The following is an 11,791-nucleotide window of genomic DNA, read 5'->3' on the forward strand; positions in this document are numbered from 1 at the left end:
TTATTTATTTGACAGAGATCCTAAGTAGGCAGAGAGGCAGGCAGAGACAGAGGGAGGAAGCAGTCTCCCTGCCGAGCAGAGAGCCTGACGCGGGGCTCGATCCCAGGACCCTGAGATCATGACCTGAGCCAAAGGCAGAGGCTTTAACCTACTGAGCCACCCAGGCGCCCCCACACCACCTTTCTTGAATCAACACCAGCCCTCTCATCTACCTGAGGATGTCCCTTTTCACCTAAGGACCCTCTTAGTGCAGAAGATGCTCTTCCCCACATCCAGACTCAGGATGACCTCAGAGCAGAACATCACCCTCCCTTCCCCAGCCCCTCCGTCTAAGGGTTTCCAGAGGGCAAGGAAGTTCCCTGTCCATTCCACCCCTCCCCCAGTCAGGTCATTTAAAGGCCAGGCAAGAGCTATTCCTTCTCTCCCAGAGATGGAGGAGAGTAGGGCAATGTCTTCCCCTCCCCTGTGACTTGAGAGTTCCCTGAAGTTGTTCATATTTGGGGCCCCACCAGGCAGCCGAACTGGCTGAGCGGCAGCGCCGTGAGCGTCAGCACGAACAGGAGGCCAACCTCATGGAGATCCAGAACCAGATCACCAGTGACCTACTGACCGAGAACCCCCAGGTTGCCCAGAACCCTGTGGCTCCCCACCGGGTCCTGCCCTATTGTTGGAAGGGCATGACTCCAGAGCAGAGAGCTGCCATCAGGAAAGCCCAGGAGGTGCAGTGCCGGGAAAAGGAGGCACAGCATCAAGCCGACCAAGCACTGGATGCCAAATGGGAGAGCCAGGCCTCGTACCTGGCCCAGGCAGCAATGGAGCTAGAGGAGCAGGAGAGGGAACTTTGTGCTGAATTTCGAAGGGGGCTGGGCTCCTTCAATCAGCAGCTGGCTAAGGAGCAAACAGCCGAGTGAGTTCTAGGGAGTGGCAATGTGGACGAATGCCGAGGGAGGGATGGGAAGGCTTAAGGAGAGAGGGAGAGCTCATCAGCTGATGCCTCTGACGCCTCTGTACTTCTTTCACAGGCAGAATTATCTGAATTCTATAATCTATACCAATCAACCTACGGCCCAGTACCACCTACAGTTCAACACCAGCAGCCGCTGAACCCAAGATGCTCATCTCTCTCTCCTCCCTCATCAAGCTCATGAAGGCTGGGAGTTAGGAGAACGCTGCAGGCCCCCTCCCCCAACCCCTTCTCCCACTATCCCTACACCTTTGACCCTAGGTAATAAACTTATTCACTAAAATCAAGGCCATGTGCTGTGATGGGACACAAAAAGTATGAGGTACTGCCTTTCCCGCCCCACCCCTGGGCTTGGAGCATCTTACCCTGTCAGTCTTCACCCATTCACCTTTCTTCTCCATGCCGGTTTCCCCAGCACACAAGTGTTACGCCCTCCATGTGAGAAATAGAGACTTTATTAGGCACGGGGTGTGATAGCTAGGCAGTTACAAGATGGCTGTGGGACTTCCTCCCAGGTTGCTGTAAAGTACTCCAAGGGAAGCAAGAAATGAAGAACGTGTGTTTTCTCTGCCCTCTCCCTTCAAGGCTGCATGCGAATGGCCCCATCCAGCCGGATGACCTCTCCATTGATGAATGGGTTCTCAATGATAGCTTGTACCAGATGAGCATACTCAGTGGGATCCCCCAGTCGACTGGGGAAGGGCACCTGGCTGGCTAAGAAGTTGCGCACTTTTTCTGGGAGGGTGGTGAGCAGCGGGGTGCCAAACAGGCCTAGACAAGACAGTCAGAGTCAGAGGCCCACCCTTCCTTTCACACTTACCTGGTCCCTCTTCACCTCAGCTCTACCTATGGTACTTCCCGATGCCCAGAAATGGAAGGCTGTTGCTGCTGAGCTAGTAGATAGTCCCCCCTCTCAATTGCCCATAAATCCTACCCAATCCCAGGTGTGGCAGGGAGGGAAAAACCTCTACCTGGAGCAATAGTCATCACTCGGATGCCCAGGGGAGCCAGATCCCGAGCAATGGGCAGGGTCATGCCCACTATGCCCCCCTTGGAAGCAGAGTATGCTGCTTGTCCAACCTGGAGAAGGAGTAGAAGTCATACATGGAAGGGCCCTAATAAGTCACCAAGGAGGCACAAATCTTGCCCTTGCCCACACACCTGGCCCTCAAAGGCAGCCACGCTGGCAGTGTTGATGATGACCCCACGTTGGCCTCCCTGGTCTGGTTCGTTCTGGCTCATCTCACTGGCCACCAGGCGGATCACATTGAAGGTGCCTAGGAGATTCACCTGAAAGACCAGCAGAGACACTCTGTAGGACCTTTTGTCCCCTAAAAGCTTTGGAGGCACCCACAGCCAAATAAATACCTTTTACTCACACCCCTGGGGAACCTCCAAGACCTTACATTAAGAACTCGCTGAAAGTCCTCCAAGGAATGGGCCTGATTCTTCTTTAAGTTGTATGTCTTCATGGCCACTGCAATGCCTGCACAGTTGACTGCCACATCCACACGGTCAAATTTTTCTTTTGCTAGAGTCAGGGCTGCTTGCACGTCCTTCTCTGAGGTCACCTTCAAAGGGAGAGGTGGAGAAGGTATTCATCTCCAAGCACACACACTCACCACTAAATCTGGGCAAGGGAAGAACAGGTCTAGTCTCTGAGTAACTTGTGTAAGCAAGGAGGAGGCCAAAAGAAAACATGAGAGTGGGGCAAAAGTGAAAATGTTAGGTGCCATAGTGCTCAAAACTGTTTTCAAACCTACACCTCCTTTTGATAAATTCACATACCCCTGGAGATTTCTGTGGACCAGAGCAGTTTCAAGAATTATTGATATGATTATAAACTAGCTTTTTTATACCTCTACCTGCTAAGGTGATTTCATCCAGTTTTTACTTTCTGTAGTTTGTTTTGTGAAAAGTTTCTCAACTTTGTAAATATAAAATTACAGGGCACAATATGCATTTTCCAACTATCCATACCGCCTCCGGGAGATTCTGATATATCCAATTCCCATCCCCACTGCTGTGGATCCAGGCTTTGTACATTCCTTATTGTAGGTGCTCCCACAGTGCTGGACGGATAGCTCAGGCCAAAAGGGACAAGGAGATGGGTCCATCAACCACACAGATAGCACCCTTAGGGGAGGAGGACCCCACGGGTTCCCAGGTCGGTTTTGGTGACCTCATACCCACACTTACATCAGCTGGGGCAAAGGCGCAGCTCTTCCCTAACTTACTGGCTTGAGCCTCCCCATCAGAGTTGGGCAGGTCTACAAGCACAGCAGTGGCCCCTTGCCCCACCAGTCGCTCTGCTGTGGCCAGACCTAGACCAGAGGCTCCTCCGGTTATTAGAGCAACCAGGCCCTGTGAAGAAAGGATCGGTCAACGATACACCGTGTAGACCACCCCCACCCTTTCATCTGCCTGTTCTCCAGGCTTCTGCGACGGAAGTTCCTGTGTTCTCCAGGCTTCGGCGACGGCGGTGTGACCCAGTTGTGTTTCCTCTCCTTCAGGACAGGGCCTCTGGTGTCTCACCCCCAGACAGCCCACCCAGTCACCCCACACACATGTGCCGCGGAGAGTTGACCTTCACCTCCCGAGCCCAACCGCCACACTACCAGGCCTACATAAATGTGACCCTTTCGCCCGGCACCGAGCTCTTCCCCCCAGATCCATGGCCGCGTGGTCCCAGTTGGCGTGGCGGAGCAGCCAGGAGGAGCCAAGACCCCACTACCTTGACGCTCCGACACGCCGCAGCCATCTTGCTCCGAACTCTCCACGGGCCGAACGGGCAGGCGGGCGCTGATTGGCTGAGGCGGAGGAGGGAGGGCGAGGGGGCGGGCCGCGGAGCAAGTCTTCGGGGCGTGGCGTCCGCTGCAAGCGTCCCCCGCGGAGAGGGCGAGGCCTCCTCAAGGTGTCTCCCGAGTTATTTCACCTGGAGAAAGAACCAGATTGCTGCATCTCAGTACCAAACACACTCTCCGCCTGACTCTCTAGCTGTTGTCTGGGCAGGCGGCCAACTCCGCTTGGCAGTAGGTGGACAGGAGATTGAGAGTTTTCCTTAATCCGCAGAAAAAGACTTCATTCAAGCATAAACATGTGAGAGTCATATTCCAGGCTGTGTGTGGGTCACTGGGGATACCAAGGGGAATACTAAAAGGTTCACGTTTTCCAGCAGGACACAGTTCAGTTGGAGGAAAAGATAATTAAGTACAGACACAGAGAAAGAAAGGGACAGAGAACAAGATTCTGAGACATAGACAGACATAGATATCCAAAATGGAGATTCTGAGAGCCACCAAAGGGAACTATGTTAAGGAAGAGATTGAGAGGAGCAGAGATGCCAGGCAGGATCACAGAGATGGGGGTGTGGAGCGCCACTAAAAGAGAAGCTGGGGCGCCTGGGTGGTTCAGTGGGTTAAGCCTATGCCTTCTGCTCAGGTCATGATCTCAGGGTCCTGGGATAGAGCCCCACTCCAGGCTCTCTGCTCGCTCAGCAGGGAGCCTGCTTTCCCCTCTCTCTCTCTCTCTCTGCCTCAGCCTCTCTGCCTACTTGTGACTTATCTGTCAAATAAATAAATAAAATCTTTAAAAAAAGAGAGAGAGAGACAGAGACAGAGAAGCTAGGAGACATACACTCTGAGACAGACATTCTTAAGAAGTACAAGCCCAGAGAGGCATAAACAGAGAAGCAAAAACATCTTTCATCAGCTCAGTCTCTTCTATTGTCCTCTATCTGTGTCAAACCTATTTTAAATTCCAGAGCCCAAATCACACATTGCTGAGTGGACCTCAGCCAGACACTGTCATGTTAGACCCAGGTCTTCAGTCATCCTAGAACATCTTTCAGCCAGCATCCCGATTAGAATCTTGAGCCCACCTAATCTACCTAATCTGACTTCCTTTTATACTCTTCCTCAAACCAAGGTCTTCAAGCCATAAACCTTAGTCTACATTTTCAGCCCCATTCAGCTTTACGTTTCCTCTCTCTGAAGTATCTCCCCACATGCTTTCCCAGCCAGCAAGACTTCCCTCTTGGCCTCCTAGTTGTTGATAACCACCATGTTCATGGTCACTATACCATACTCCTCAAAGGGTTTAAAACAAGATTCACAATCTTTCTGACTACATGAGGTCCTCCCAGCAATTTACAGCACCCTTCACTGGGCCCAATATACTCCAACCACATGGCTTCTTTATGTTCATCTTTGCATTAGCTGTTCCCTTTGCTTGGAATTCTCTCTCCCTGATGTTCGCATGATTGCCTTTTTCTTCTTCTTTTGATCAGAGAACTAAGCTTAAATGTCACCTCCTCTCCCTGACCACTCAAGCTGTAGAGACCTAGTTATTACCCTGTTGTGTGGGAGAAATTTATCCAGGAGGTGACCACTGGCTGACCTGAGAGCTGGAGCCTGCAATGAGTATCTCTGCACCCCTTCCTTGTCTTCGGAATGTATACTCTGCCCAATGTTCCCGCGGCCGGAGCCATTTCAGGGACATAGCCTTGAGAGAGTAAGATGTTGTTGAAACCATCTGGACTGAACACATGACTGAACCCAGCTAAAGCCTCTATATAAAATTTTAAGATTCCAGTTGGTGGGTGCAGAGATCTACTCATCTTTCAGCTGTCCAAGACAAGCCTTGTATGTAAATTCTCTTGCTTGTTAAATCTGCCACCTACCAATCTGGAACAGTCTGCCTCTATCTTTGGTCTCTCCATGCTCTCATGTACAGGGGCCAATTTGTGAGCCAACACATTGCATATTTGAATTCTCTGCATAGCACTTACCGGCCTGTAATCTTTTTTCTAATCTTGGGGCCAGGTGTGTTTTAGAATTCAGATTTTTTTCAATTTTACAAAGGAATACCTACTCTATATTACATAACTGCCTATACTCTATGATACGTAACTACTGAGAAAGGTCTAGAGCATCACTTATAATTAAACATTAGTATTTCTAGAGTGAAGAGCATGAACATTAACACTAAGGGTTAATCAAGACTATAGATAGCTTCGCATTACTTCAGGTCAGGTTTTGTCACCTAATGGGTTTGGGCTCCAAAGTATGAAAACACAACCTTACGTTTTTCAGAACTTTTGGGGTCATGGAATTGTGCCTAAAGACTTTTGAGCCTTGTCTAACCCTGTCTTATTTGTGTGTCTGTGTGTGTCTGTGTGTGTTGTATAGTTCTCTCCCTGCTAGAAGGTAAGCCCCATAGCAGCAGGGTCTTGTCCTATAGGTTCACCTCTTGGCTACCCAATCCCCACAGTACTGCCTGGCATGTACTAGCCACTCAATACCAATGAATGAATCGATCAATCAATCAATCAATCTTGGGAGAATTTGGGGCCCAGCTTCATGATTCCTCCATCTGCTTAACTCCAGGGGCCTTCACCTCCTCTTATTTTTAACGACTTCTGTCTAGGCAACATTATTAACCTTGCCATGCCCTGAATGACTCCCCTAATTCCCTGGCATCTACACACCACCATCTCTCACTCTGAACATGTTCCAGTCAATTTTGGCTCTACTCCCTTCCACCACCACTTTTATCTCCTTGAACTCTGTTATTCAATGAGTCTTTCCATTTTCTTTCAACCTAGCAGTCTCTTCCTACTTTTCTTCTGGCCAGTGTAAACCCTCTGTCATTCCCTTTCTCTCTTTAACCACCCTTGATGCCACCCTCCACTCATTTTTCCCTTGACATCTTACTAATTCAATTTCTTGACTTTTCAGGACAGACTCTGAAGCCAGAAGGCCTGGGTTTGAATCTCAATTCCATCATTTACTAGTGAATGACCTTGGGTAAGTTACTTAACTGTTGCACCTCAGGCTCCTCTTCCATAAAATGGGTATAATCAAAGCACCTATCTTGTAGAGTTGTTAGGAATAAAAGAGTGAATAACTATACAAGAAAAAAGGGTACTCAGAACAGCACCTGGCCTTTAGCAAGATCTATGTAAATGTTAGCTATTGTTACTCCTCAGAGTAGTGTCTCTTAACCCTTTTTAGGCTGTGAAAACCTCTGGCAGTCCAGCAAAGTCTAAGGAATCCCTTCCTAGAATAATACATGCATGAGATAGAATATAAAAATAGGATTACAAAAGAAATATAATTATCAAGATAAAAAGAAACACATCTGTAATGTAGTAACATATGTGCTTCTTTATTTATACATTAAATCCCAAGCCCTATCAACGGATCTCATGGCTACCATGATTTCAAAAATAGTGACATTATTTCGAGAGATCTCTAACAACCCTGATATGCTATGAAAATCTGATTTCCACTGGTAACAAAGCCACAGGTACTGCTAATACTACTATAGTTGGTTACTCACATCCCCTGGAAGGACATACTACACTCGTGTCGGTGGTAGTGAAAGTAAAGATGCAATTTCCCCCCATCCAAGTCCATGGGCTGCTTGAATTCTCCCTACAGTCTCTGAAGGGGCTGTGGACCCCAGGTTAAGAACTCCTGTGTTTAGAGCAAATGGAGGTCATTAAGTGAACACTTCCTCTGTCTTCACCTCCAATATTGTCTCTACCCACACTATCCTTTCCTTGGGTCTCAGAGAAGAGAGGTCCTGCTTGGGGCTTGCCATTCCCACTGGGCTCTGGGTCCCAGCCCCTCCCATTTGCTTGGGCGTTTGTGCCATTGAGCATCTTCTCTCTTTATTGTACACACCTGTGTCTCAAGATTATTAGAAAATAGGGAACTGAGCAATCCCAACTTTTGCACACGACAGATAATCATCACTTTGGGTGTATGTAGGCGAGAAGTGAGCAAAGGAGCTTGTCACCAGAACCGGCAACATCCAGCATTACCTCACAATCCCCAGGGGGTATTAACCTTACCAGGAGATGGGAGAAAAACAAAGATGGTTTCATCCCTGGGAGATAAAAATCACAAGATAACCCATTTAACCCTTGAGGGTGCCTGCTATTTCCCCTGCAAAAACAGAGCTGCACGGGATCCAGCTGACTCCAAGGTAGCATTGGCAAATATAAAGGACCCCAAATGATGAGGGTGGGAAGCATCCAAATGTGTGCTTGTTGGGGCACAAATCTGAATGAATGGTTTAAATTCTAAAAGCGTGTGTGGAACATGAGAATGTGGCCAGCATCTGAGAGCGTGCTGAGGATGCATGCTGGCTGAGTGTTTACCATTTGAATAAATACAGCTGCGTCTGAATGAACTTGTGTGATTCCAGCCTAAGTTCATCAAGACTTTACCATTGCCCAAATGAACAGCCATTGTTTAGTCTTGGTATAATCAGAACTTTCTGACTGCATTTTGCCATGTTTGATCATTTCCTCTTCCTAGAACCCTCACCCCTTTGGTTTCCATGACACCTAACTCTCCTGGTTCTTCCTACTTCCCTGACTGTTCCTTTTGGTCTTCTCCCTGCACCCCCTTTTCTTCTGCACCCCCTGTCTCTGGGGAGCTTAACCATCTTAGTTTTAATACTGCCTCTCTGCTAAGGACTTCCCAATCTCTACCTCTAGCTCTTCTTCTCCACTGAACTTCAGAATGAGGTAGCCAATCATATGCTGGCCCCCTACACCGGATGTCCCTCTGGCATCTACAACACGTATCCTAAACTAAACTCAGTCATTGCCCCTTAAACCTTCTTTATCTCAGTTGATAGTAATATTGTCTCCCCAGGCACATAAGCTGGATCTTGGGACTGATGCCCTCTTTGTTCTTTCTAATCAATTGCCAGATCCTGTTGATTTAACTCCTACATACTTCTTGAATCTGGCTCCTCCTTTTTCCTAGCTTCCAATTATCACCACCCCAAGTCTCTTGTCTGTATTATTGCAACTGGTCAGATCCCACAATTATCCCACTTAAAAGGATCCTTCAAGAAGCCAGAAGAAGACTTTTTCTAAAACTCAAATTTTATTATGTTATCATCCTTGTTTTAAATCCTTTCAGTGGTTCCCCCTTGCTTTCAGTGCTCTCCATAGTCTGCTGCCTGCTGACTGACTTCACTCTAACACTGTACTTTCCAAAAACAATGCACTACTTGATACTGATGAAATTTGGATGTTTTTGGGTTTGTGAGTGAATGGCCAAGAAAGAATTCTTGAGACATTTTTGGTGCAAAAAGATGATTTTATTATAGCATGGGGACAGGACGCATAAGGGAGAAAGAGCTGCACTGGGATTGTGAGGAGTGACTGATTATATAGTTTTTCATTAGTGGGGGTTATGGATAGCATAGGTCTCCAAGGAATTTGGAAGCAAGGCTTTCAGGACCTTGAGGGACTAGCTGCTGTTAAGGTAAGGTTACTTTTAGAAGACATACAAATGGCCAACAGACATATGAAAAAATGCTCAGCATCGCTCAACATGAGGGAAATACAAATCAAAACCACAATGAGATACCACCTCACACCTGTCAGAAGGGCCAAAATTAACAAGACAGTAAACAACAAATGTTGGCAAGGATGTGGAGAAAGGGGAACCCTCCTACACTGTTGGTGGGAATGCAAACTGGTACAGCCACTCTGGAAAGCATACGGAGGTTCCTCAAAAAGTTAAAAATAGAGCTACCCTATGACCCAGTAAATGCACTGCTAGGTAACTACCCAAAGGATACAACCATAGTGATCAGGAGGGGCACCTGCACCCCAATGTCTATAGCAGCAATGTCCACAATATCCAAATTCTGGAAAGAGTCCAGATGTTCATTGGCAGATGAATGGATAAAGAAGACGTGGTATGCGCGCGCACACACACACACCATAATAAAAAAGAACTCTTGCCATTTACAACAATGTGGATGGAACTAGAGGGTATTATGCTAAGCCAAATAAGTCAATCAGAGAAAGACAATTATCATATGATTTCACTCATATGTGGAAATTAAGAAACAACACAGAAGATCATAGGGGAAAGGAGGCAAAAATAAAATAAGGCAAAATCAGAGAAGGAGACAAACCATAAGAGACTCTTAACTCTAGAAAACACATTGAGGTTTGCTGAGGGGGAGGTGGGTGGTGGGATAGGGTAATGGGTGATGGGCATTAAGGAGGCACGTGATGTAATGAGCACTGCATGTTATATGCAACTGATGACTCACTGAACTCTACCTCTGAAACTAATAATACACTATATGTTAATTAGTTGATTTTAAATAAAGTAAAATTTTAAAAAGATAAGGTTATTTTAGTCTTTAATAAAACAGAAACATTAAAGCATTAAGGTGGCCATGAGTTCCTTGAGGAAGATCACACTCTGTATGTTTCAAGTATCTATCAATGGGTTGTAAGCTGTAAGGAGACTTAATTTAAGCTACATTTCTCTTGTCTTTGTTTCCCTCATTGATACCACCCACAGTAGCGCTGCCAGATGAGATACAGGGTGCTCAGTAATTAAATTTAATTCAGATGAACAAATAATTTTTAGTGTATCTCCCGTGCAATATTTGGGATATACTTATATATCAAAATTATTTGTTCTTTATCTGAAATTCGTATCTGAGTGAGTATTATGTATTTTTGTTTGCTAAATCTGGCAACCCTACCCCACAGATAACACCCAGGATACCACTGGTAAGATGGCCCTCATCAGGCTCCCACAATTCTATATGCCCACCTCTGAACCAATACTTACCCTCCTGAGAGATCAGGGATCTCTTCCTCTTCTTTTAAAGATTTATTTATAATTAGAGAGAGAGAGCTCACACACAAGTTGGGGAGGGTCAGTGGGGGGAAAGAGAGAGAAGCAGACTCCCTGCTGAGCATGGAGCCTGACACTGGGCTCAGTCTCATGACCTGAGCTGAAATCAAGAGTCTGATGCTTAACTGACTGAGCTACTCAGGTGCCCCAGGGATCTCTTCTGATCTCTGTATCCTTGGTACAAGATACAGGGCCTGGTGCAGAACAGGTAGCAGTGTTTGATGAGTGAATAAATGCATATGTGTGACATAGCAATAAACCTTGCATCATTTGGTGGAATTGTTAACCTTAAAAATAAAAGTACTGGTTACTTTTCCAGCAAAAAAGAGGTTATTTGGTAATAGCTTAGAAATGCAATCTAGGACAAGCAAACTATGGCAAAACTATAGGAAAGTCCAGAGAACAGAGGAGAGGATCTCTTTTATATAGGAAGGGGGGGGTATTTGGAGAAGATGACACAAACTAAATGTCCATTAGAGTAAACTGGGAGTTTGAAGTACAGTGGCATCTCACTGGCTAAGCTGTGATGGTCTCTCGTTGGCTGGGCTGTTGCCAAGGGAGGAAGAAATCTTCACTCCCGCTGTTGGGTTAGTCTATTAGTTTCCACATGCAAGGCCCATCCACTCCTGTTGAGTCTGCAATGGATAACTAGTGGGGTTATGAGAGTTCCCCCTGCCAGTCTCCCAAACCCCCCATCCCATTCTAAATGAGATTTTCTCTTTTTTTTAAGGTTTTATTTATTTATTTGACAGACAGAAATCACAAGAAAGCAGAGAGGCAGGCAGAGAGAGGGGGAAGGCAGGCTCCCTGCTGAGCAGAGAGCCCGATGCAGGGCTCGATCCCAGGACCCCGGGATCATGACCTGAGCTGAAGGCAGAGGCTTTAACCCACTGAGCCACCCAGGCGCCCGAGATTTTCTTTTATTAGTTTTAATATTTCCCCCTTTTGATCAAGATCTTCCTTTGAAAGCATCACTGATCAATACTCAGGTTTTTTATATTTAGTGGTTTTGTCCCTCAGTTCCAGGAAGTACCTTTCCTGGCTGTCATGTCCTACATTGGAGGGAAAATGCATAGCAGGTGGAAATCACTTAAAGCCACATTTGAGCAACCAAGAAGGTTAGGAGGAAGAAACC

At 46.7% G+C, this 11,791-nt stretch overlaps 2 protein-coding genes across 8 annotated transcripts in view; one reads left to right on the forward strand and one right to left on the reverse strand.

Annotated features, from left to right (window-relative positions):
- Window positions 1-1,249, forward strand: part of LOC111139810 (RIB43A domain with coiled-coils 1) — a 14,903-nt gene extending 13,654 nt beyond the window's left edge. For 3 of the 6 annotated variants that reach the window (XM_022492222.1, XM_022492224.1, XM_022492223.1), the window contains 2 exons: window positions 513-907; window positions 1,023-1,249. In XM_022492222.1, coding sequence (XP_022347930.1) covers window positions 513-907; window positions 1,023-1,104 — 477 coding nt within the window. In that variant the 3' untranslated portion in view covers window positions 1,105-1,249. Of the gene's footprint in view, window positions 1-512; window positions 908-1,022 lie in introns of those variants that run through there. The other 3 variants (XM_022492225.1, XM_022492227.1, XM_022492226.1) reach the window with 3 other exon arrangements.
- Window positions 1,250-1,400: 151 nt separating this feature from the next.
- Window positions 1,401-3,747, reverse strand: LOC111139811 (hydroxysteroid 17-beta dehydrogenase 10). Of its 2 annotated transcripts, none has more exons than XM_022492229.1 (6): window positions 3,699-3,747; window positions 3,164-3,328; window positions 2,371-2,535; window positions 2,126-2,254; window positions 1,963-2,044; window positions 1,401-1,735 (listed from the first exon to the last, which is right to left on the reverse strand). In XM_022492229.1, the coding sequence occupies exons 1-6, from the start codon at window positions 3,723-3,725 to the stop codon at window positions 1,545-1,547; spliced, it is 759 nt and encodes a 252-aa protein (XP_022347937.1). In that variant the 5' UTR covers window positions 3,726-3,747; the 3' UTR covers window positions 1,401-1,544. The 2 variants fall into 2 exon arrangements, with proteins under 2 accessions (XP_022347937.1, XP_022347936.1); XM_022492228.1 differs by having other exon boundaries at window positions 1,936-2,044.
- Window positions 3,748-11,791: the final 8,044 nt, after the last annotated feature.

This window comes from Enhydra lutris, unplaced genomic scaffold (genome assembly GCF_002288905.1).
Source record: "Enhydra lutris kenyoni isolate GAN:26980312 unplaced genomic scaffold, ASM228890v2 scaffoldscaffold119, whole genome shotgun sequence".
NCBI lineage: Eukaryota > Metazoa > Chordata > Mammalia > Carnivora > Mustelidae > Enhydra > Enhydra lutris.